Source organism: Zalophus californianus, chromosome 7 (assembly GCF_009762305.2).
Source record: "Zalophus californianus isolate mZalCal1 chromosome 7, mZalCal1.pri.v2, whole genome shotgun sequence".
Taxonomy (NCBI): Eukaryota; Metazoa; Chordata; class Mammalia; order Carnivora; family Otariidae; genus Zalophus; species Zalophus californianus.
Genome location: NC_045601.1, coordinates 8,411,832 through 8,438,146, shown reverse-complemented (window position 1 = coordinate 8,438,146; position 26,315 = coordinate 8,411,832). Strand labels below are relative to the sequence as shown.

At 37.5% G+C, this 26,315-nt stretch overlaps 1 protein-coding gene and 1 pseudogene across 3 annotated transcripts; one reads left to right on the top strand and one right to left on the bottom strand.

The window, feature by feature from the left end:
- The first annotated feature begins 217 nt into the window (after positions 1 to 217).
- Positions 218 to 26,299, top strand: LOC113926566 (WT1 associated protein). Of its 3 annotated transcripts, none has more exons than XM_027601626.2 (8): positions 218 to 348; positions 7,474 to 7,511; positions 9,872 to 9,927; positions 13,005 to 13,063; positions 14,758 to 14,885; positions 18,324 to 18,502; positions 23,441 to 23,595; positions 25,038 to 26,299. In XM_027601626.2, the coding sequence occupies exons 2-8, from the start codon at positions 7,482 to 7,484 to the stop codon at positions 25,619 to 25,621; spliced, it is 1,191 nt and encodes a 396-aa protein (XP_027457427.1). In that variant the 5' UTR covers positions 218 to 348; positions 7,474 to 7,481; the 3' UTR covers positions 25,622 to 26,299. The 3 variants fall into 3 exon arrangements, with proteins under 3 accessions (XP_027457427.1, XP_027457426.1, XP_027457428.1); XM_027601625.2 differs by lacking the exon at positions 218 to 348 and adding an exon at positions 494 to 684; XM_027601627.2 differs by lacking the exons at positions 218 to 348; positions 23,441 to 23,595; positions 25,038 to 26,299 and adding exons at positions 494 to 684; positions 18,722 to 19,555.
- On the bottom strand, positions 16,469 to 16,581 carry LOC113928184 (annotated as a pseudogene).
- Positions 26,300 to 26,315: the final 16 nt, after the last annotated feature.

Genomic DNA, 26,315 nt, shown 5'->3' with positions numbered 1-26,315 from the left:
CCAATCACGGGCCGTCTGGCCCAGATTCCTCCGCCAGAGGCTCGCCGCAGCCGCAGGTGGCCCGGCGAGCGCGTTCGCCCCGTGCCGCCAATCGCGACCCCCGCCGCCCTTCCCGTGATGCCCCGCGGCTGACCTCCGACCTCGTCGCCCACCCCCTCCTCGCGGCCCAATTCTCCCCCCGCCCCCGCCGAGTTTGCAGGGCTCCAAATCTGCGGGGCCTGCTACCCAAGCGCAACTCCTCCCTTAGCGCCTGGAGGCTCCGGGCGAGCGCCGTCCCTTCGCCTCTACTCCCTGCAGCGGGGCCCAGGGACGGGCCGGTGGCTGCGTCCGCATCCGTGAGACGACTAGGTGAGTGGGTCGGGCGCAAACATGGCGGGGCGGCGACGAGGGCGGGCGACGGCTGCGGCGCGTTAGGGCCGGGCTGCGCGGCGGGCGGGGCGGTGGGCGGGGCGGGGCGGGGCGGCGGGCGGAGCGGGAAGGGGGTGGGGCGTCGGGGCCTCGCGTCCTCCCTCAGCGCCATTTTGTGGCAGCGAGACCCGCAAATAAAGGGGAGCGACGGGGCTGCGGCGGTAGGAGGAGCGCGGGGGCCGGGGGTAGTGAGGTCTGGCGGTCTGGGCAGCGAGCGGGCAGCGCGGCCTTGGCCTATGTGACTGGGCGGCGCCGGCGCGGCCTCCGTCTGGAGAGGTAGGTGCGGGCCGCCGGCGGGAGCGGCCGCGAGGACCTCCGGGTCCCTAGGGCTGAGGCGCGGCCGGCCCGGGAAGGGGCGGGCAGAGCTCAGAGGGTGAGTCGGGCTCCCGGGCCCGCCGGCCTCCCGTTAGCTGCGCCTCTTTCCCGCCTGCGGGGACACTTCCGCCGTCCCGAGGCCATTTTGCCTCCATCCTCCGTCCCGGGGGCGAGGTGGGCGCTCCCGCGGGCCGGCGATACCGGGAGGCCGCCCCCTCGGTGCACGTCGTGTCCCCGCCTCTATGTCGCCCTCTCCCACCTCTCCTCTGGATTCCGAGGACTGGCGGCACTAACGAGTTCAGCAAGGGAAGGAAAGCCGTGTTCGTTGACCAAATTTCACGTCGCGCAGGTTATTACTGCAGCTGCATCCTCCTGTAGACTTCCATTTTTTAAATGATGGCATACGTTCCGAGTAAAGAAAGAATTCTGTATTAATTCTGTAGGGGGAGGTTTTCGTGCAATTTTTAAGTCTCGTCTTGGGTCTCTCTAAGGTTATTTGATTTTTGAAAACCGTATTTAGTTAGTGGAGGACACAGTGGAAAAGTCCAAGTTCTTGTTTGGATGAAGTCAATTTGATCTTAAAGGACTGTGTTACATTCCTCAGTAACTGTGTTTCTAAAGTAGAAAGACGGTTCTTTTGCCCTGGGTAGAAGAGTATTTCCAAGAGAGTATTTACAGTTTTGAGTTGTCCATCTAGTTTTGCATTTCTTAGAATTTAGCTAATTCCATTACTGAGGAAGATAAGTGGAAGTCACGGGTCTGTCACGAGTTCTCGTTTTTTAATTTTTTAAGTTCTGACCATTAAGTTTTCTGTGATAGGTGCATCTGTTGACTTTCAAACCCCCATTAAGAAAAAAACTCACGTTGGAAAATCTTTTCAAGATACCTAATTTTATTTACTACTGTCGTTCAGTAGCACCTGATGAGGCAAGTCGGGGAAAGAAATTGCAGTCCACCAGGTGGCATGTGCTAAGGATGAAGTTAAATTTTAAGGGTTTGGGTGGGTGTATTTGGGGAGTTCTTTTATTTTAGATCTTACCATGTCTTAAACACATAGCTATAGCCAAGTGGTAGTATTTTCACTTCCCAGTGGTGGAAGTGAAGCATAAATTTCTAAATCCCAAAGGAGGCAAGTAATAATAAAAGTGTGTCCCAGGCACTGCTGATGTTTTACTTCGCTCATCAGAACTTAATAATATCTAGTTTTACTGATTCAATTTTGAGTCATGCCTGCTCAAAATATTTTTGTGTGTTAGGAATGAGTTGGTCTATATGATACAGAAAATCTCTACAGTGTGGAGACAAGAGCTGTGATTATGTTTGTACAGGGCGTTACAGGTTGCAAAGCCCTTTGTGTTCTTGTATGTATGTAGTATAGAATCTCCTTGAAAATATCCTGTACTTGCTGGTCTTAGCATTTTCATATAATTGTATGGGTTTTTTTGTTTTTAAAGATTTTATTTATTTATTTGAGAGAGAGAGAAACAGCACGAGAGGGGAGAGGGTCAGAGGGAGAAGCAGGCTCCCTGCTGAGCTGGGAGCCCAATGTGGGACTCGGTCCCAGGATTCTGGGATCATGACCTGAGCTGAAGGCAGACGCTTAACCAACTGAGCCACCCAGGCGCCCCATATAATAGTATGTTATCTTGCTCTTGAAAAAAGTTGACTCTTAAAATTTTTAAGTTGATGGGTCTTTTAGCAAAACAAGATCTAGATAGTGTTTGGTTTTATGCTTGTTTGTATTTTTAAAATTATTTCCTACTTTTTTGCCTCTAAATGTTTTCTGATACTCAGCTTCTCAGAAAAACTTTTAAGTATTCCCATAACCGTATATCCCAGTGGATATTAAGCTGGTTCATCAAGCTAGAACTGGGTGCTATAAATAAATATTCTCCACTCTTGAACATGTAGTTGGTGGAATTTAGTTTAATTTTTAAAAATGCACATTAAAATTATCTTTTGATGGGGCGCCTGGGTGGCTCAGATGGTTAAGCGACTGCCTTCGGCTCAGGTCATGATCCTGGAGTCCCGGGATCGAGTCCCGCATCGGGCTCCCTGCTCAGCAGGGAGTCTGCTTCTCCCTCTGACCCTCTCCCCTCTCATGCTCTCTATCTCATTCTCTCTCTCAAATAAATAAATAAAATCTTTAAAAAAAAAAAAAAATTATCTTTTGATGTTGATATTTTATTTGAAAAATCCTTTGTGTAACATTTTTATGGCACTTCAGCGTTGAGATTTGCAGCACTTTGTAAGGCAGGCAAAATTGGTATCTTTTTTTTTTTTTTTTTGCTGATTTGGAGACTGCAGCCCAGAGTTAAGTGACTTGCTCAAGATCCATTGACTGATAAGAATCAGGAAAAGGTGGTCGTCTGATTCCTAACTGTAATACCCTTTTTACTATAGAGCCAAGGTTGTTTGCTGTCGGATTATTAGTTTTTTGAGTTTAGTTAGGATTAGTTTCAGTGAGGTACGTGCTTTTTCAAATTGTGTTGGCTGGTGTTCACCTCTCTAAGAGAGAACTGAGTTGCATAACTTAGGATCATAATGCTAAGAGCCAGGGAAGTGTTGTGATCTGGGATGCTAGGCACCTAGCCAACTGAAACTGAACTCTCCATCGTAAAGTTTTTGTCAGTGTTAAAAGACATCAAGAGTACGTAGTGATTCTGAGATCTGAATTTAAGAGATTATCCTGAATTAATGCATGTGAATAACTAAAACTTTCACATAATTTTAAGACCATGTTTTAAGCAATCTTAAACCTCCAAAAAGGTAGCCATATTAGCCAATTTTAAGTTTTTTCTCTTTTGCTTTTCTGTGTTCTTTAGTTAGTTAAGCTTATTCATTATTGAGGATGGAAGAGTGGAAGAATAATCCGTCTTCCTCAGTTCCCAACTTTAGAGAGGTGCTGCATTTGGGGTCCTAACCCCCAATTTATTAATTAATAGCTGTTTTGACCAGAGTTAATCATTTAGTGACTCATAATCATTTTCATCATCTGGAAAATGGAGGCTAACTTTGACTTTGAAAAGTTGTGATTGTTAAGTGTGTGACTCATAGCAATGAGTATATACTCATTTTTCCCCCCAAGACTCAGGATTCAACTCCAGATATTTCAATTACTCCATTTTTCTGATAAAAAAACAGATCTAAGAACCTGGGATGTACACTGTCTTCATGAATCTAGAATTGATTTTAGATGACTGTTGTGCTTTCAGTTGTAATTTAAAGGTTGCCTTGGGGAATAATTTTCTTAGTATATTCATGCAATGTGAAAGTCAAATTTGAAAACCAAATTTTATTTTGACTAAATAGTTGAATGTTGATACTTTTAAATTTAAACCTGTTCTAACTTCCCTTTTGCCAAGCTGCTTGTTTAACTCTTATGGCATATTATGGACTCTGAAGGAAAGATTGATTTTTCAGTAGCTAAAAATCAGGGAGGAATTTCTTTCAAAATGCTTAACCTTTGAATTCCTAAGTGACATATTCTATAACATGTGGAATGACATGTGACTCAGAGTCAACATGAAATGCAAACCTTTATACAAAAACTGCTTTTATCTTTGGCGTATGCCACAAATTTATATTTATTTTTATAAAGAAAATATACACATTCTTTGAGCGATGTGTAATTAAAATTTGTCCACCATCAAACTTTTTAGAAGAGAATATAAACCAGTGTTTAAAAAATTTAAAACCTTGCTGTTTAGAGTTTTAAAGATTGGAGATCACCAAGAATTCTGCAGTGGGGCTTAGAAACAAAGACAGGAGCAGGTGTAGGTCATGATCCCAGGGTTCTGGGATCAAGCCCCACATCGGGCTCCCTGCTCACAGGGAGCCTGCTGCTCTCTCTCCCTCTCCCACTCTGTCTCTTTCTCTCTCAAATAAATAAATCTTAAAAAAAAAAAAAAATGACAGGAGCAGCAGGTCTTCATTGTTATCTCAGCCTTTGAATTCTCCCTTCAGTTTCTTCAAGAAGTAGTGATTGAGAGTCTTTGTTTTTTTTTCATGGGGAGAAGGAAACTAATAATTGCTTATTTTGTGCTAGTCACCATATTAAAGATTAATGTAGTTTATCTTTAGAAGTAGCTGAATAATTTTGAGCCTTGGTGGTGATAATCCATTTTGGGATGGGAAACCGACGCTCAAGTTCTGTGGCTTTTTTTGTTTTCATAGTTTCCACCTTCTTATAGAAAAGCAGGCTTACTAGTTCTTTCCTGTGTTTCTTAGTCCTTTCAATGCCTGTTAAAAACAGTAGCTTATTTGTTGCTAATAAAGCTTGCAATTAATTTTACTTTAATGGAATAATTTAGATATGTATTAAGGAAAGAATGAATTAATAAATCTGGGGAAAGTGTCATGTTGTAGAAGCATTTACTAGTTTATAACTGGAATTTATATTGAGTAACATCCATAATGCTTAAGTTTTATAACTAAAATTTTGAGTAGCTATAGTGCCCGTTAACTAGTTAACAGTTAGACTCTCCACAGTGGTAAATTTTCAAACTGTCACAGCCTTTTACCACAGTATCTGTTACATTAGGTTTCACATTCTCAAAATTTTACAGTAGGTCATCATGGTTATTTTTTGGGGAAAATTATATTGGGTTATTTAGCTCACTATTAATGATTTCAGTAGTAACTGAAGCAAATTCATTTGTTCATATTTCCATTCAGCATATGTTTGAGTGCCTGTTGTGTACTGTGGCATTAGCAGTGAATGAAACAGCTCTCATGGAGCTTATTTTATAATTGGGAGAAACAGTATGTAAAATATCAGATCATGATAAGAACTATGAAGAAAAATAAAGATTGATGTGAGGGGATAGCAGAGGTTTGGCATGCACTATTTTGAGTGAGATGGGAGCCTTTAGAAGGATTTAATCAGGTTAGTGACATATATGGGTACACATATACTAGTTAAATTGGCTAAAAGTTCACATGGCTAGAATCGATGTTTACCTATTATATTTAGCTTAGACAAATGGGAAGTTCCAAGGAAATGCCAGGCTTGAGGTTGCAGTCAAGTAGAGTGAATGTACTTTAAACATACTAAAATAGAAGTAGATCTCTGTGGGGATAAACATGGTGAAGGTTTGTTTCCCAAATGATTGGAATCACTGGTATCATGTTAGGATAGTCACTAAGGCGCTGTCCATTACTTCTAACAGAGTATAAACTGGGCAACAAGAAGAGGTCTAAAGTAAACAGGGACCAATTTAAAGGAAAAAATTAGAAAAACCTACAGACCTTAAGTCGTAGAAATATGGTTATGTCTTTATAGATATTGGCCAGAGACTTGGTCAGCTTGATTAGCTCAGAAAAAAAATTACATACTCAGGTTTTTGCTTGCTGCATCCAATGATAAGATTATTAAAGAGGGAAGAATTAAGCCAGAATTATATGATCAATTTATGATTTTTTTCTAAAATGTACTGATTTCTTCAACACAGTATATCTAGTCTGAAAATGAGGTTTTAATGGCAGTTTATGAATGGAATATCTGATTTACAGAGTTGGGTTGGTATGTAACATAAAAAATGGTATCGGAAGATTATCTCCTTTTGAGGAATTCAAATAATATGAAGTCCAGTAGCTTTTAAAAATTCAGTTTTACACTATAAATTCTTTGGCTAATTTTTAAAAAATTGTATAATTGACATGTAAGGTCAGTTAGTCTCAGGTGTACAACATAATGGATATTTGTGTATTCTGTGAAATGTTCACCACTTTAAGCCTAGTTACCATCTGTCACCACATAGAAAAAAGTTCTTACTTTTTTCCTTTTGAAGACCTTCAGGATTTATTCTCTTAGCAACTTTCAAACATGCAATACAGTATTATTAATTATAGTTACCATGCTGTACATCTCTCAGAATTTGTTGTAAGTAAAATGAATATATCTTTTTTTTTAGTAAAATGAGTATAAAGGAAGTGTAAAATATAAGGGGAAGATTCATGACAAAGCTGTTGGAAATAAAACCTAGGAATAAATTTAAATTAGCTTGTGTCCTTATTTGAATATTAGGAAGTAGAAGTGTTTTCAGTGAGCATAATAAAGTTAATGAGAGTTCTGTTGCATAACCTATGTTTTGCTATTGTTAAGTCAATTTTGTATAAATTTATGAAACTAATTTGAGATACAAATTCTGTGGCATGAAATTAAATAGTGTAGGAATATTTTATTAAGGTGTAAATATATATCATATATGTAAGCATTGTACAGTAGTGAATTATCACAATGATAGAGTCTGTCTACCTTACTACAACAACATGATGTTGTAAAAGGAAAGGCTTAGCAACTGGAACTATACTTCATATCCTTTCAGCAAGATGCCTGGGATACTGCCTGAGGTCAGTGTCTGACTTTAGCACAGTGATGTCACTTCTGTGAGATTTGTCTTTCTTATAGGGTGGTTGTAAGAATGCATTGAAAATTTACATTTCTGTCAGTCCTTTGTAGGAATATCAAAAGGAATGATCAACTTTTTTTGCAAAGGAATTTTTTTTAATAACTTAAGAACAGCGGTAATGTAAGGTGTTAACAAAGGAGAAAGGTGGGTTTGGAATATACAGGAACCTTGTAATATTTTTGTAACTTTCCTGTAAATCTAAAACTGTTATTAAATAAATAATGATTTGGTCAAATCTGAGTTCCCTAATAAATTGGTTTGGCAGAGCCGCTATTTCTTGTTACTACCTTAACTGGAAGAATATCAGTTGAACTTCTTCTCTGCCCCTTTTTCCTAGGATTCAAGATGACCAACGAGGAACCTCTTCCCAAAAAGGTGTGTTTTGTTTTTTTGCCCACAGTTTTTAAGTCCTTGGTGGGGGGGGCAATCAATAGATTTGAAAGGACTTTTTATTTGCTTATTTTTCACTCTCTTGCGTTATAACACTACTAGCATTGTGGGTGTATAATGTGCTAGATATTTTATCTTGTATGCAATGTATTTTTAGAATATTTTCAGTTTTTGGAAAACTTGTGTTATAATTTATCTCTGTGGTCTACTCTTAATTTTTGCTTTGTGAATATTTCTACCTACATAACTATAAATGTGAAAAAAGATGTCTTCACGAGTTGTTTATAAGTTACTTCTTTTCTTTTCTTTCGTACTTTTTAAATCCCTTTGGTTGTAAGGTAAAACCACTTCTTTATTTTTCAACAGAAGGTTATAGCTAGTTTGTAGATTCTGCTTTCTTCTCTGAAGTTGTTTTCTAGTCTCATTTTCTCCCTGTTCTATTTTCCTAGCTTCAGTTTAGTCACTATTAAACACACACACACACACACACAAACACACACTCTTAAAGTCGCAAAATAACATAGTTTCTGAAGGTAATTTATAATTCAAATGGGAAAGCAGGGTATGAGCTTATTAACAAGTGAATATTTAAATGAACAGTTTAGATGGTAAGTAGTATGGATTTGTCTTAAGTTTTGAAGTCGAATTATTCATGAAAGAATTTTACTGTGTTTTAATAATCAGAATTAACTGTGTGCTTTCTGTTAGATTTTTTTTTTTTTTTAAAGATTTTATTTATTTGACAGACACAGCGAGAGAGGGAACACAAGCAGGGGGAGTGGGAGAGGGAGAAGCAGGCTTCCCGCGGAGCAGGGAGCCCGATGTGGCGCTCGATCCCAGGACCCTGGGACCATGACCTGAGCCGAAGGCAGACGCTTAACGACTGAGCCACCCAGGCGCCCCACTTTCTGTTAGACTTTTAGTATATTTTGGTCCAATGATTAGCTCTCTTCTATAATAGTACTATGCTACTGGTTAGTATTAAAATTTGAAACAAGTTTCTTATAAAGGAAACTAATAAAGCATTAATTTTATACTAAAGCAGCAGAGGTGCTTCACCTTTACAATCTTCACTTGGTATAGAGAAATACTTAATATTTCTCAGTTTACAAAGCAGTTTCAGCTAGAATATTGTGCCCATTTTTAAAAACTTTTTATTTTGAAATAATTATTGATACACCGAAAGCTGCAAAAAAATGTACAGGGGGTTTTGTGGCACTCCTCATCCAGCCTCCTCCAGTGTTAATCTTGCATAACTATCAGACTTCTTACATAACAATACCAAAACCAGGAACTTGACATTGATACAATCCAGTTTAACACGGGCATATTGTGTGTGTTTTGGTAGCTCAGTGTAGCTTCATCACGGGTAACTTAGTGTAACCACCATCACAACCAAAATAGTTAACTGAAGCATTACCACAGGCTTCCATTTTGCCAATCCTCTATAGCCCCGTCCATCCCAAACCCTTGGCAACCACTAATCAGTTCTGCATTTCAGTAACTATGCTATTTCACAAAGGTACAAATGAAATCAGGCAGTATATGTAACTTTTTGAGTTATTTTTTTCCACCCAGTATACTTTCCTGGAGGTTTATCTGAGTTGATCCATAGGCTTTCTTTTTAATGGTGAATCTAGTATTCCAGGGGTATGGATGTATCATAGTTTAACCATTCACCTGTGGAAAGACATTTGGGTAGTTTCCAGTTTGGGGGCTACTTACAGATAAAGCTGTAAACATTCATGTACAAATTTCTGTGTGAAAATAAATTTATTTGTTTGAGATGTATGCTTATGAATGCAACTGCTGGGTTGGTTGTATGTCACATCCATTTTTAGTTTAAAAGGAGTTGCCAAAATATTCTCCAGAGCAGCTGTACCATTTTACATTCTCACCGGCAATGTGTGAAAGTTTGGTTTCTCTACATCTTACCCCAGCATTTGGTGTTACCACTATTTTTTTAAAAGCTATTCTAAAAAGTGTGTAGTGATAGCTCATTGGAGTTTTAATTTGCATTTCCCTAAGAATGATGCCTATATTAAAGATAGTGTACCTTTTAAAAACAATAATATAAAATTTTTAAAAAAACAATAATATGTACTGGGCCATTTAACCTGGGGCTCTGGAGAGGTTTCATATTATTTCAGCACAGAGGTCCTTTGGGAGGGACTTTGTGTATCTTCAATAATAAGGGTATTTCTAATAACAGAAATGAGCAATTGGACTAAAATAAGATCCTGTCTTTATAAAAAATATGAAGAATATAAGAGCCAGTGGTATTTAATATTTTAAAAGTTTTAGGAAGAGCAGTCATTTCATATTTTAATTTTCTTTATATATAGGTTCGGCTGAGTGAAACAGACTTCAAAGTTATGGCACGAGATGAGTTAATTCTAAGGTAAAATGTTCTTTTATCAAAAATATAAAATGCTTTCTATAGAATATATTGTGATTCTATCCTATAATTATTTTCAAGTTTGTTTGGTTTTTAACATTAATACATCCTCAAATCATTTAATGTACTTTTTGAACGCACTTTCTATGGTCTGTTTCTTCAATAGGTAAACACTGAGGAAAGCATAACACTTGAAAGAACTAAAGTACTAGCTTGGGTAACTTCTAGATTGCTAGATAACCTCAGTTTTTCTTGCAGAGGGAAGATATTCAGAATTTTACCTTAAAGCATTTGAAAGACCCTGCTCTTAGAAAGCTTTCAATTTAACAAATACGTAGACTTGTTTTGATGTCATTATTTTTTCCTTCTCTGATTAATGTGTGAAAAAGTTGTAGTCCTAAAAGATGACATGTTTAGTTATGGAAGAAATACATTATTTACTGAGAGCAAAGTTACTCTTTCTCATAACTGTGACATTGGTCAGTTCGTATAACTATATCCATTTTCTCCTCTGCAAGTTAAGGAGTTGAATTAAATTACTTTAAAAGGTTACTCCAAGCTCTGAATTTCTGTGGTTATCTTATAAATGTCTTTTAAAAGCTGGTGGTGAAGAACAGCATTAAGGGTATTTCTTTTTTTAATATAAAATGGGATCAACACATCTTTTGTGTTGTGTAACTTAAATTTGTTCTTTTTACATTTTATTACTTTGGGTGATAAGTTTTTTAGATGATAATTTTTAGATACAAAGAAAGTTTTTTTCTTTTTTTTTTTTAAGATTTTATTAGAGAGAGAAAGCACAAGCTGGGGGATGGGCAGAAGGAGAAGCAGGCTCCCTGCTGAGCAGGGAGCCAGACTCCAGGCTCAGTCCCAGCACCCTGGGATCATGACCTGAGCCAAAGGCAGATGTGTAACTGACTGAGCCACCCAGGTGCCCCAGAAAAGGTGTTTTATAAAATAGGCAGGTGCAGATGACATGTTCCATTGTTAAATAGAGTCTGGTAATTTCCCACCTTCCTTCGCTACTCATATTGTGGACAAGCTCTTTATCGTCTTCATGCAAAGGACTGTTTTTTCATTGCATACTATTTTCCCATACATGAAATTTAAATTCTTAGTATTCTAAAACACTTGTCCTCTCCTGCTGAGGTGTAGACCCTTGCTTTGATATACTGCCGCTCACGTGTTGATACTCTCTTTGTATCTCTGGTTAGTATGTGTAGTCTTTTTCTTCATTTATTTGTAGGGAGAGAAATCAGTAATATAATCTTAATAAAATTTCATAGTAGCAATTTTTTATATTAAGTTACCTTTAAGGTTTTTAAGCCCTGCAGTTTATATTCTTTAACTTCTTTTAGGGACTTCTCATGTGTGACTTTTTTTTTTTTTTTTTTAAGATTTTTTATTTGAGAGAGAGAGAGCACAAGAAGGGGGAGGGTCAGAGGGAGAAGCAGGACACCCTGCTGAGCAGGGATCCTGATGCGGGACTTGATCCTGGGATTCCAGGATCATGACCTGAGCTGAAGGCAGTTGCTTAACCAACTGAGCCACCCAGGCGCCCCCTCATGTATGACTTTTAAGTGAGTTTTTTCCCCCCTCGTTAATTCTCTTGGTGATTTTAAATCAAGTGCTATTTATCTAACTATTCTGTGTTATCTGTCATTTTGAAAGGATGCTCTTGGTTGAGGGATGGCTGGGTGGCTCAGTGGGTTAAGCATCTGCCTTCAGCTCACGTCATTGGGATCAAGTCCCACCTAGGGCTCCCTACTCAGTGGGGAGACTGCTTCTCCCCTACCCTCCCCCCCTGCTCATGGTCTCTCAGATAAATAAAAATCTTAAAAGAAAAATAAGCATGCCTTTGAACAGTAGTCTTTATGTAAAGCTTGGTATTATGGAAATTTTTTTTCATTATATTGTAATATTAACATATCTCATAGCAAACCTGTCAAGGTTACTAAGGTTTTATAGAAAGATTTTCTAAAATCAAAGGTACGTTGACCCTTCAAACAGATTTGAACTGTGGGGGTCCACTTACGTTCAGATCTTGTACAGTATAGTACTTCAAGTGTATTTTCTTTTTTTTTTTTAATGGTTCCTTTTTCTAGCTTTACTGTAAGAATGTAGTGTATAATACATATACAAAATGTGTGTAATTTAAGTGTTTATATTTGTCAGTAAGGTTTCCTTCTGGTCAACAGTAGGCTATTAGTTAAGCTTTTTGGGGAGTCAAAAGTTATACACGGATTTTTGACTATGCAGGGCTTGTCACATCTAAACCCCCACCCTACATTGGTCAAGGATCAACTGTAAATTTTGATTAGCTGTAACTGAAGAGCAGCTTAAAAGCATAGCTCTTCAGTAAGCAGGATAGCAGAATTTTAGTGCATGTTACTTTTTGTTAGTTGCTTAAACATAAGACTAGGGACCTTGTTTTCAACAGTAATTACCAAACTCACATAGCTTGTATTTTGAGGGTAGAGGAATATAACAAGGAAGAAAGGTTCCTTCATACTCTGATAGTATATGTCATTTATGCAGATTGTTTCTGCCAAGTAGGTGTGGTTTAAAGAATAGTCCTGGAAAATAGTATATTCTCCCTTTTTTACAGACAAAAATAAATACTACTTTGAACCACTGCTTTGGCTTTATGGTATTTTCACAAAAGAGCCAAGATAAAGAACCTTTAAGTTCTTTATAATTAGGCACGTTTCTTAGGTTCCATTTGTTTGAAGCAGACAGCATATCTGAAAGTAGTAATAAGTTTTGTACTTAGCTTTTGTAATCCAGGCGTTGTGCTGAGCCTCAGTGATACAAAGTCCTGTAAGACATATGAACTGACCCAAAGGAGCATACTTGGTATATTCTTAGCAGAGAACACTTTTTTTCTGTATTTTCTTTTACCTAGTTTCTGTAAGTTGAGAAGGAATAATGAAGTGGCTAATTTTATTATTGGTTAAAAATCATATAGTGAAATTCCTGGCATTACTTAAATTTATAAGTTTATGTGTGTAATTTTCTAGTATTTTTAATAAAAGGAGTATCAGTGTGACAACTAATACATGAATTTATTTTTGTACTAGATGGAAACAATATGAAGCATATGTCCAAGCTTTGGAGGGCAAGTACACAGATCTTAATTGTAAGTTTGAGTTTTAGCTTCCTAAAAGTTATGCGACTGTCTCCTTTTAGATTTTTGTTACAGACACAGGATAATTGGTTTTACTAAGCAATTGTAATTTTGTTTTTTTTAAGTTTTTATTTAAGTAATCTCTACACCAGTGTGGGGCTCAAACTCATGATCCTGAGATCAAGAGTCGCATGCTCTTCCAACTAAGCCAGCCAGGTGCCCCTAAGCAATTGTAATTTTCATTCAAGCATTTTGTTAAAGAACTCTCCCAAGCACTCACTATATTGCTGCTACAAAATAGATGAATGAGCCATGATCCCTCTTCTTGAGGAATTCCTACCCAGTCATTTGGGGAAAACCCGATATATAATAGTTGTATAATAGCATGATTGTTTTAGTAGAATTACATACAGGTGTCTGAGAGTAGAGATGGGGAAATACACAACCACTTGAAACTTTCCTTGATGTGTCCATAATTCCTTCCACAGAAGAATTGAAAGTGAAGTATGAGTTACTGGTTTTAGAAAGGAGGTACATAGAAGCAACACATAAATTCTGAGAGCTTAATGTGTAATAATAGGGTATAGGTACATATTTACAGGTTTTTCAAAACCTGAAAAATAATACCAACAAAGTTTATTAATTTCAAACCATTTTAGTTTTTGTCACTTTTCACTGGGTTAGGAGTAACATACTATTTGTGAGTGTACAAAGCAGTATTGTTTTCCAAGTTCAGAAAGCTTAATACCCTGAAATTTCAATTACTGTATGACTATATTATAATCCATAGACATTAGTATTGTGAAAGCTTTTTTTTTTTTTTTTTTACAATTTCCTTTATTTGACGGAGAGAGAGACAGGGAGGGAGCGAGCGAGCACAGGCAGGGGGAGCAGCAGAGGGAGAGGGAGAAGCAGGCTCCCCGCGGAGCAGGGAGCCCGAAATAGGGCCTGATCCCAGGACGCTGGGATCGTGACCTGAGCTGATGGCAGACAGTTAACCAGCTGATCCACCCAGGTGCCCTAAAAGCTTTTTTTTTTTTTTTAAGATTTTATTTATTTCAGAGAGCTTGCGCGTGCATATGCGCGGTTGGGGGGGGCAGAGGGAGAAGGAGACAGTCTCAAGCAGACTCCGCCCAGAGCCCCAACCCCATGTGGGGCTCAGTCTCACGACCCAGAGATCATGACCTGAGCTGAAACCAAGAGGCACATGCTCAACTGACTGAGCCACGTAGGTGCCCCAATATTGTGAGAGCTTTAAGTGATAATTGTTTATGCAGTTACTGGCATGTTTTCATTGGATAGGTTGAAAACAATATAGTCAGGACATTGTGGACATGCTATAGATGAAGATAATGACGTTCCCCGTGTTCTGTTGGAGGTAGATTGTACAGTAACAACATAATTCTATGTAGTATTAGGTGGCTGTAGGCCACTCTAACACCGCTATCTCCTAAAAGAGCACTCATGATCAAGAACAAATTTTATAACAAATTGTTATAAAAGTAGGATAGAAAAAAATTTAAAAAAAAATAAAAAAAAATAAATAAAAATAAAAAAAAGTAGGATAGAAATTAAAGACTTGATGAAATTTTTTGCCCCTGCTTTTATTCTTGACAAAGGCAATCAGAACTTTATTTTGGGTAGGTCATTTTGATCTTGAAATTATATTTCATAATGTTCTGGAATTTTTTTCTTTTATTCATCAGCTAATGATGTAACTGGGTTAAGGGAGTCTGAAGAAAAACTAAAGCAGCAACAGCAAGAGTCTGCTCGCAGGGAAAACATCCTTGTAATGCGACTAGCAACCAAGGAGCAAGAGATGCAAGAGTGTACTGTAAGTATTTCAAATGTTTTAGGTCTTTTTGAGGAATTGGTTTTTAGTCTGCATTATTACATGTATTGGTAGTTAGCTAATTTACAAACTTAATAGTAATTACAAACGAACATTTTGTTAAGGTAGATAGGCTTTGAGCTATAAAATGCTAAAATTTTGGTAGATCACCCCATTGTTGGATTATAAAATTTTTTTTGGCCAAGAAGTTAAAAGTTTTAAGTTATTCTCTGAAATTTCCATGATACAAGAATCAGTATATTGATTCAGATATTTTTCTTGATACCTGAGGGCATAAGAAGCATTTGCTCCTTGCTAAGCAAACTCTTTCTCCTCTGCTCTTTTTACTTCTCTGTGTATAAAACTTTTTGTTAGTATGAGTAACCTCTTCCATATCTGCTTTTAATGTTACCGCTTTCATTTGTAATATTTGCCATTTCTACATAGATCTGAAATCTAGTGACATATTTGATCAATTGGCTCTGGTTGAATTTAGGTTAAGTTATATGCTGTCTTCAGTAGTCTTACCTATTCCTTTTTATTAGTATTTGTATATATGTTATGTAAAGTAGAGGTAGTTTTATCCTTGTTCTAAATTTGAAAATCTGAAATTTTTAAAAAAATTATTTAAAGTAATCTCTACACTCAATGTAGGGCTCAAACTCACATCCCCAAAATTGAATTGCATGCTTTGTTTTTTTTTTTTTAAATAATTTATTTGAGAGAGAGATCATAAGCAGGGGGGAGAGGCAGAGGGAGAACTGACTCTGCTGAGCAGGGAGCCCGATGTGGGACTCGATCCCAGGAGCCTGGGATCATGGCCTGAGCCGAAGGCTGATGCGTAACCGACTGGGCCACCTAGGCAGCCGAATTGGATGCTCTTCTGACTGAGCCAGCCAGGCGCCCCAAAAATCTGAAATTTGCTTGAATTCTTTGTGTAACCTCCATTGATCTGATAATACTGTTTGTTAGATCTAATGCAGAAGGCAATATTCTGATCATTGGAGACTCTGATAATATTTGGGGCACACTCCTATTCCTAATTCTTTTCTTACCAGTATAGTGTTCTTTAGGGCTCAGTCAGAGTCCTTTTATTTCTTAAAATTTCTTTTCTCAGTAATCACACAACTTCAGTTTCTGTAATTTAAACTCTTGACCATCCCAACCTTTGGTTATTTTTTTAATCTGGACACATAGTTCCAGGAAGTCTTGCCCAATAGTTAGAATATAATTTTTTCTTTATTTGTAACTCCATCCCTTCAAAAAAAATTTTTTTTCCCTGTTAGATTTTCATATCTAATGGAGTGGGTACTATGTCTCTAGAATACCGAGTTTTAAAACTTTTTAGTTCTTTTCTGCTTTTTCTGGTATTAATAATTCTAGATTCTACCTAGTTTTAGGTCTCTGTTTGCATGGCACTCTGCTACATGCTTATCACATGCAAAGGATGAATCTTACCTTCAAAGTGCTACCAGCGGGTGAATGGATCATGTCAGTAGTATTATCTGGTAGCACCAGTGTGTCCTGAATTCTTTCTTCTTGGGTCCTACTGTTGCGATTCTAGTTTATGTACTTTTTTTTTTTTTAAACAATGGTTAGATGCCATGCAGTGGATGGCGATTCCTTAACTATATATGTGTTGTAAGGACTGAGGGCCTGTTCCATCCTTGTCAAGGGGAGTTTTCCTTTTATACAACACGTAGTTCTTATACTTCTTAACACTTACCTAGACAATATATGCTCTTGACTCACTTCTGTGATTCTCCAGCTATTTTATATATACTCTGGTAGTTTTGATTGTATGATGCCTGATAAAAGCCTTTGGTGATGCTCCATCACCCTTTTGTCTTCTCATCCCAGGTTTTTAAGGCTGTTTGAACAAGAACCTACCCATTTCCAGTCATATTTTTTACAGCTCTCCCCTGCACAGGTCAGCTGAACAACTGTTTTCAGTTAGATACAGAGTAAGGTTTTGCAGAAAGGGCCGCAGGAGCAAAAACACAAGGAAAGGGCAAGATTATATGTGCAGATGAGGGCAGGTCACTTTGTAAACCTAAAAAGTAACTATGTCAGTGTTGGAGAGGCATGTTTTCTTTAGGGATCCCAGGCCGTGTTGTATATGCTATATGATATGCTTTATTCCTGTTCAATTATTTTAGCAACTGGTCTTATATTGAATAAACAGTTGTACTTTTTTGTTTAAAATGAGTTACTTTAAAAAAAAAATCTCATTAAGCTAAATAAAAATTATTTCTGTTTGTTCAGTGAAATAGTAAATATATTCCCAATCCAGATATTTGTATTTTTTACTAAATTTATCGTGGAAATTAACAGTTTATAAATTGTTAACTTTAATCCTATTTAAGCCTTAGTGTGCAGCAGGATGTTGAACCAAATCTACTTTGGGTGTGAAGAAAGTGATGCATTTAATGCTAATAAACTGTATTTCATATTTTAGAAATGTATTTTTAGTGTGCTAGTAAGTAGTACAACTGAAGTCGAAATTGAAGGTTTCATATGTAAGTAGAGGGGTTCTGGTGTGGTGGAAAAAGCCCTAGGTTGGGAGTGAGGAGGCTTGAGAACCATTTTCTAGTCTCAAGTCTCAATTCTGGCACTGAACTAACTGTATCCTTGGACAACTAGCTTATTTAATTTCAAAAATAAGCAGTTTGGATTTGGTCAGGCACATCCTACCTATACAATTCTATGATTCAAATCTACTCAGAAGGAAAAATTGAATATATTGATTACGCTGCTGTTTATAATGCTGTGATGTCAACTCATGTAAATATAAGCATTATATATTTTTAAATTTGGAAATACAAATATGTATTATAAGTTATTTTTTACTAGGTGTATTTTTTAGGAGATATACATAGAATAATTTCCATAGATACAAATTGGAAAGAGTAAATCGCTGTACTTTTTTCTTTTTTTTTTTTTTTTTAATATTTATTTGATAGAGCACGAGTGCACAGTTGGTCAGGGCAGAGGGAGAGGGAGAGAGAAACTTCAGTGGGGCTTGATCTCATCACCGTGAGATCATGACCCTGAGCCGAAACTAAGAGAGTCAGATGCTTAACTGACTGCGCCACCCAGGCACCCCTCACTGTACTCTTATATAATATTTTACACATGGCTTTTTTCTAGTGGGTGTCAACATTTTTAGGAAATACAACAGTGAATTTTTTTTTTGGTATCGTTTTAGTTTCAAAGTAAGATGTAGCCTTTCCAGATATGGAAATGCAATCATAGCCTTAATTCCTACATGGATAATCTTAAATAGTTGTTTATAATTTGTACTTTTCTTAGAGGATCTTAAGATCAAAGGGGGAAGGACTTAAGTTGGTAAATTCTGTGAACGAAAGGGGTTTTGTCCCACCTTCCTGTGTATGTATTTTTCTTTGATTTGGTAGTAATTGTTTTTTTTGCTTTGTACAGACTCAAATCCAGTACCTCAAGCAAGTCCAGCAGCCTAGCGTTGCCCAACTGAGATCAACAATGGTAGACCCAGCGATCAACTTGTTTTTCCTAAAAATGAAAGGTGAACTGGAACAGACTAAAGACAAACTGGAACAAGCCCAAAATGAACTGAGTGCCTGGAAGTTTACGCCTGATAGGTAAACAAATCATACTCCCCAGTCAAGACTTCCCTGACAGTCCCACTACGAGAAAGCTGTGGTGGGACAGCCAAGTACTCGTTTCCACACCAAGACTCAGACTTTTTGAGCCAAAAAAAGCCACATTCTTATACTATCCAGCTTGTAATGGTTAATGTAAAACTTACCAGATGAACCTTGTGTTTCAGCTTTTTTCTCTTCCCCCTCCCCTTGCTTCAGAGGCCTGATGGCGTCGGACTATTCCGAAGAAGTGGCCACCTCCGAAAAATTCCCCTTCTAGAACATGTAGACACTTGAGAAATGTTTCTGTTTGAAGAAAATAGAGGGAGAAACAGAAGTTTTAAGTCTGTGGCACACTGTGTCTTCAGACAGTTTGGAGGAATGAAAACCTAGAGATTTAAAATCATGAATTGAACATGTAAAATTCCAGTAAAATGTAAAAATGGAATATGCATCGCTCTTAACCTTGAGCATAGTGACTTAGAGACACTGTATATCAGTTTTGCCAATAAGACTGTGGACTTCGTGATTGTTGTTGAACTTCTGGGTCAAAACTCAAATGAGGTGAATTTTGCCTTTTAAAGAGTTTATTTGCTAAGAACCAATTTAATAATAGTCACGAGAGAATCAAATAATAGATGTCAGTACAAGTAGTTCATATATTTAACCATTTAGTTTGGGGCTCTATATTACTTGATTGAGCCTTAAATCAATGTGGTTTTAATCAATGGTTTGTTCTTTGAATGGTTGCTAATGCTGTAGATAATCTTATTGAGGACTGTACAAACAAAGGTGTGGTATCAAACTTCAGGTTGAAACTGTTTGAAGCATTATAAACATTCATTTCACTACTAGATTGTATAAGGATATTGGCTGTGATGAGACTCACTGCATTATTTTTTTTAGTAGTGAAATTAAATCCCCATTCCATTCAACAGGCACATGTTGAAAGAGCATTGTCGTTGGTGTTAATGGGGGAATGTGTTTCCTTCATTGTATTTGGGCCTTTTGTATTGCACTCTTGATATTAAATTAAATGTGCCTTGAAATAGTTGTTTTTTTTTTTTTTTTAAGTTCAAGGAATACTATGATGATTTTGTTGTACTTTTAACATTTTGATTTGGGGGGCTGTGGAGAGCAGATTGATTTTGGAAAAATTGTTGCTGTGCTCTTCAAAGTGAAGGAAAAGGCTGTGTCTCATTTTTAAAGACCTACGTTTTTCCAGCTGGTATCATAAAAGACAAGGAGACTTGACACTTGTTACTTTTTGACACCTTGTCCCAGGATATTGCAGTAGAAATTAATGTGGGACAGCTTCACAGGGTGCCTACCAGAAGATTGGGGAAATAATGTATTGGAACTGTGGGCTGGCCTAAGTGAGACATTTTGTGAATTGAAAAAAAGGTATAGTGATCATTTCTAGCAAATTCATTTGATCATTTAGATAAATGAGGCATTATTTTCTTCATGCTTCCATCCAATCCTGGAGGTGAATTTTTTTCGTCAGATCATTCTATAAGTCACCAGTGCGAATTTTCACTTGGTGATAATGGAGTCTAAGATGAGTGGAAGATATATGTTCCAGATTGTCCCAACGTTTAAGTGCAGTTTTAACAAGGGTGACTTAAGTTCTCTCTTAACCATTCAAATCAATTGTAAGTATCTTGTATGTTTGTGCTTTAGGGAACTGATTGTGGGGCAGAGGGTGGGTTGAAGAAGTGGTTTGTGTGACTTTACAGCAAGAAATCCGCTTCTAAAATTCTCACTATTTGTGGGGTTGGAGGGTAAGTAACCAAATCTGTTTGAAATTAGCTTATTGTGCCACATTAAGGCATTTGCATATATTTTATGCCATTTAAGATCACAGTAGAAATGGCCTACGTATTTTTAGTAAGTCAAGAAATAATTCATAAAATGTATTATGAACATGTACTCAGATTTATTAGCTAGCATCTTTCTTCCCGCTTAGGTAAGAGTCACTGTGAGGTCTGTGGATTTTTTTCTTCTTACTGTTAAAAACGTTTTTTAATAAGTTAATACAGGCTCATGTGTAAAATTGGAACAGCATGAAGAAAGATGGAGACAAAAAGTGAGAGTCACTCCTGGATGTGACCTTTCCTTCCCCAATCTGTTCTCCAAGAGCAGTAACCACTGCTAAGTTTCTTGGGTATCATCAAGATTATGCATATACAGTCATTTTATAGATACCGATTTTAAACAAATGTGAACGTACATAACATAGATGATTGAAGCTTGGCGTCCCCCCTCCCAACACACATTTTATCCCTTTCACAGTTTTTTATCTTTTAAGTACATTTAGATTAATTTTTAATGGTTACATAATATTTTCTTTGTATTAATAAATCATAATTTAATCACCTGTAAATGGATTTTTGTTCTGTAAAGAATAGGCTATAAACGGTACTATAAATACATCATTAACGTGAAACAGTGCTCAGTCAGTACTGTGTTTGGAATAATTAAAATAGAATGGGTTGTGGGTCCCCCCCCACATACACACACTTTCTTACTCTGTTTTAATTTTGAAAGAGAAAGATTGAGTTATCTTCTCTGCTTTAGTTAAAATATTCCATACATGTAACACTGCATATATTTTAAGAGCGATCTATTTCAGTTGTTTTGACAGTTCTGTTTTGCATTTAATCATTTAGGTAATTTTGTGTACACCTCTCAGATATCTTGGCCCCCTTCCTTGTGATTATAAAGCAATGTATAGTGTCTGTTCTTTTTCATAAATCTTTCTCTCAAACTGTTTCCTTTCATATTTTCTTTGGAATTATTTGATTTTAGGAATGGGTTGGGGGGGTTTGTAATTAAAGAAAATTATTCCAAAGACAGTTACTTGTAATTGAACTCTTCTCATTTTGGGGGATGTGATGAACACAACATAAATCTTATATGACATGGTAAAATGACAAAATATGTAAAGAACAGTTTTGTTAAGACTTGTAGAAGTGATAGGATTATCTTAGAGCAGGCCTTTATAAAAAGGTACTACAACTATGAATGAAACATTTTTTTGCATTCACTTTATGATAGACTTTATATGAGATTAAGTTAGGTCACAAATTACTGGTTTTACAGTATTTTTTTCTGCTCTCAAATTCATAGAAGGATTTTCAGGTTAGTTGGAGAACGTTGATGCTATATAGACTTTGTGTAAGAAAACAAAATTATGGGAGCATGGACAGTAAGGTGGGAGGAGTGCCACTACCTGACAGTGGTACCTCTCTCTGAACTCCCTCGTGAGACTTCTAAACTGTTCATTGGAGGCCAAAGTCTGAGGGTGCTAATGGGAAATGGCGGGGAGGGGAGTTGTCTGGAGCTACAGTTGCAATGAACAAGAACACCAGCTAAAGTTGCTATATAGAGAATAAAACCCTTAGCAAGTGCTTTCACCTGAGGCTGCTTTGAGCAGCAGTAACCCAGGTTTTACTGTACCACAGATAAATTTAAATTACCAACTTTTGCTTGAATTACATTAGGGTAGGATATGTACTATGGGTAAAAAAAAAAACACCTTACAACATGGAGTCAAAAGAATGAGAATCATTTACAAAATGCTCTCATTTTAAGTCTGCAGGCCTTTGGTAATCAGGTTCAGATGCATTCTGAAGTGATATATCAGACGGGTGAAAGCCCCGGTAGGTGAAGGAAAGAAAGTGTCAGCAAAAAAATTCTCTAACCAGTTAGGTTAGGTCTTTCTGAACTTAACACCATCAGAAGAGTATCAGACTGTCCCTGGTGGAGCATGTGACTCTTGATTTCGGGGTTGTGAGTTCAAGCACCACATTGGGTGTAGAGCCCACTTAATTTTTTTTTTTAAATATCAGGCTGTCCTAGTCAAGTATCAGGTAACATCACAATTATGTACTTAAATCAGATCCCTTTAAAAGTGATCATTTCTCTTGTTATCGTTGAGTCTAAAGAAAAGGCAAAGTTTCATTGAGGACTGTTACCAAGGCTTTTGATTGCATTTTTGCAGTTGCTGTGTATGTGTGTGTAGGTTCTATAGAAGGTTGCACTAATACTTGGTAACTAATTTGTGGAAAGTTTGGTGCTCCTAATTTGGCAGATACTTAACATATTTACATTATTTGTGATAAACAACCCCAATCTTATTTTCCTGTTCTAAAGGTAATCTTTTATAACATGGATAAAATCTTAACCACATATCAATATTAAATTTTTAAAAACTTGTGTTACAGTTTAAGACAGCTCAAAAGTATATAAAAAAGTTAAATGAGGGATTAGTGGATGGAAATATTCTTAAGGCTCTTTTTAAAAAGGCTTTTTAGGGGCGCCTCAGTCAGTAGAGCATGTGACTCTTGATCTCAGGGTCATGAGTTCAAGCCCCACGTTGGGTGTAGAGATACTTTAAAAATATTAAAAGTCTCTAAAAACAATTATTGACTATGCCTCATTTACTGCAATAAACATTCTTATGACAGCTGCCTATGAAGAGGCACCCTCATCAAATGCTACTTTTTAGCAACAATAAATATACTCTACGTTATTGCATTTACCTTTTCAAGAACTTTTCTGTTCCATGAAACTAAGTACCTTAGTGTTTTATTAATATTGGTATATCTGAGGTTTGCATTAGTTAACTGGCTTGTTTCCATTTCAAATGATAATTTGGGATGAAAATAGTTATCAGAATCCATTACTAGTGTAATAGAAAATGTGGCCATTTGGGTACTTTTTGTTTAGGGTTTATTTTTGCTGCTGTATTGGCAAAATACTGAAATGCAGAAGATGGACGTGTTCCAGAAAAGAAGATGGTAATTATAGGGAGGCAGCTGCCGTGACAGTTACATTCTGTACGTGTTAACATCTATTGCTGTAATAATTGCAAGCAAACAAGGTTGTAGACACTTGTCTTCATTTTATGATGGATGGCTCTTTCCTTTGCAGCCAAACAGGCAAAAAGTTAATGGCGAAGTGTCGAATGCTTATCCAGGAGAATCAAGAGCTTGGAAGGCAGCTGTCCCAGGGACGTATTGCACAACTTGAAGCAGAGTTGGCTTTACAGAAGAAATATAGTGAGGAGCTTAAAAGCAGTCAGGATGGTAAGGGTTTTTTTGAAAAGTTTGGTTAACTTTGCACTGGCTTTAAAAAATTTGCCAGGCATGAATATTAATAGATTAGATTCTGTATGTACTAATCTGTGCCAGTGGTCCTGAAAAATTACAAATGAAACATTTCTAGTTGAGTCAGCAAAGCCATTTAATTTTAGTGGTCCTCCCCCCCACACACACACTCTTGTTTATTGTGCAAATTTCATAAGTTTTTGGTTTTTGGGGGGGTGGAATTTGGTGAAAGGCTGTTTATTACTAAGGCATTACATATATAAATTCAATATTTAAAAGGGGGTTATCTTCACTTAACCAATATTCTAACTGTAAGTCTTAGAAGTATTTGGCTATTTCCAGTGGTCTAAAAATACAGAATTAATTGTACCTGTTAAGGTCCTGTTTAGTGAATAAGATGTAATATTTAAATTTGCTAAAGATAAACTGGACTTAATTGTCAGCCACTGCCGTCCCCCTTCTTCCCCCGCCTTTTTTGGGGGGGCAAGTGTAGCTGTATCCCCTCTGTTTTTTCTCTTTTTGAGGAAGATGAATAGTAACTAAAATATCTGAACTCTGGAAATAAAATTGAAAGTTAAGGGGTGCCTGCCTTTGGCTCAGGTCATGATCCCAGGGTCCTGGGATCAAGCCCTGTATCAGGCTCCCTGCTCAGCGGGGAGCCTGCTTCTCTCTTGTGCCCTCTGCTTGCTCTCTATCAAATTAATACAATTCTAAAAATAAATAAATTGAAAGTCAATATATTTGATAATTGCAAAGATCAGTAGTCAATATGATACCTTTTAACGTACCTTTTCAAAGTGATAGTTATTAGCTCTTAATATTTGTAAACATAGTGACTAGGAGATTTTGTATAGTAGTCAAGGACTTTCCCCTCTCCCAAGCCTTTTTAGGACTTAATGGACATGTGTATTTTATCAGTTTTTAGCAGTTATTTTCTCTAATTCTTGTTTTCGTTATAGCATAGGCCTCTTTGGAGTGTTAGAGTAGAGGACCCACTGCTCCCTAGGGCTAAACCTGCTGTGGAGCTGAGACAAACACTGGCTGGGGGGGTAAGGAGAAAGGGAACCAGCCATGTGGGCCCCAGGTAAACATGTGGAATGGATTTGGGGGATTATAATCAGTTGTATGTGGCTAGATGGTTTGAATCAGTTTTAATTTGGTTGCTTTAAGGTATTTTAAGCATGTCTCCCCCACTCCCCACCCCCGAAAAACCCAAACTCATTCTTAAATGGCTATTCTTAAATTGCAAGCAAAAATTTTAATTAAAATATTTCGTGATTTTTAGAATTGTATTCGTTCACTTAAACATGTATTGACTGGCTTTGTGACAGACACTAATATTTTAAAATATGTTCTAAATCTTTAAAAAAATAAAATATGTTTAAGAGATATTAAAGTAGGTTTGACTCTCCTTTGCACAGAACTGAATGACTTCATCATTCAACTTGATGAAGAAGTAGAGGGTATGCAGAGCACCATTCTAGTTCTTCAGCAACAACTGAAAGAGACTCGCCAACAGTTGGCTCAGTACCAACAGCAGCAGTCTCAAGCTCCAGCCCCAAGTACCAGCAGGACTACATCTTCTGAGCCTGTAGCACAGGCAGAGGCCACAGGTAAAGACTGCAGTCGGCTGGCCAACGGACCAAGTAATGGCAGTTCCTCCCGGCCGAGGACGTCTGGGTCTGGATTTCACAGGGAGGGGGACACAGCCGAAGATGACTTTCCTTCTTCTCCTGGGAATGGTAATAAGGCCTCCAACAGCTCAGAGGAGAGAACTGGCAGAGGAGGTAGTAGTTACGTAAATCAACTCAGTGCGGGGTATGAAAGTGTAGACTCTCCCACGGGCAGTGAAAACTCTCTCACACACCACTCAAATGACACAGACTCCAATCATGACCCTCAAGAGGAGAAAACAGTGAGTGGGAAAGGTAACCGAACTGCGGGTTCCCGCCACGTTCAGAATGGCTTGGACTCAAGTGTAAATGTACAGGGTTCAGTTTTGTAATATTTTTTCCAGCAAATTTTTATACAGTGTCATTTAATTTGGGAGAGGATACTGTCCAGGAAATTAATGCATACTTTTGTCACAATTTGCCTTTTTTTGTGGGTGTGGTTTTTTTTTTCTCCTCCTCCCCCCTTTTTTTTCCCTCCCCTTCTTTGCTTCAATACCTCTGCCACTTCGGAAATTGTAACAGTTAATTACCTTGAATGTTGCTAAAAGGACATTTTGTGTAGGGTCAAGTTATTTTTATATGAGTTCATGTGAAGTTGTAAATGGAAATCTTTCCTTAAAGTATAACACAATGCTGTCTGTATAAATATGTGTCTCCTAGAACCTGTGCTGTGGAAGGGCATTCTTACTCATGCTGTTACTATATTTACGCACCATTCAGACTTGTTAGAGTAGATGTGGGTTTCTGACTGCCAAGTTTGCCCAGTACAGTAGTTTTATCACTAAAAGTTGGACTTGCTGATGGAGTCCTATAGTAGTTTCAGTGTTAGATACAGTTTTTTCCACCATACATCTGTGCATTTTCTCTTTAGGTGACTGAATGTTTAAGAAATTTGTGTGCATAGTTACTCAGTTTTTATGAACTGTTGTATCCTGTTAATGCATATTGCTCTGTGACTCCAGTAGATCTTACCTGTACTGACCAAACCTAAATAAAGATTTTTATTGTAACCGCTTGCATTCGTTT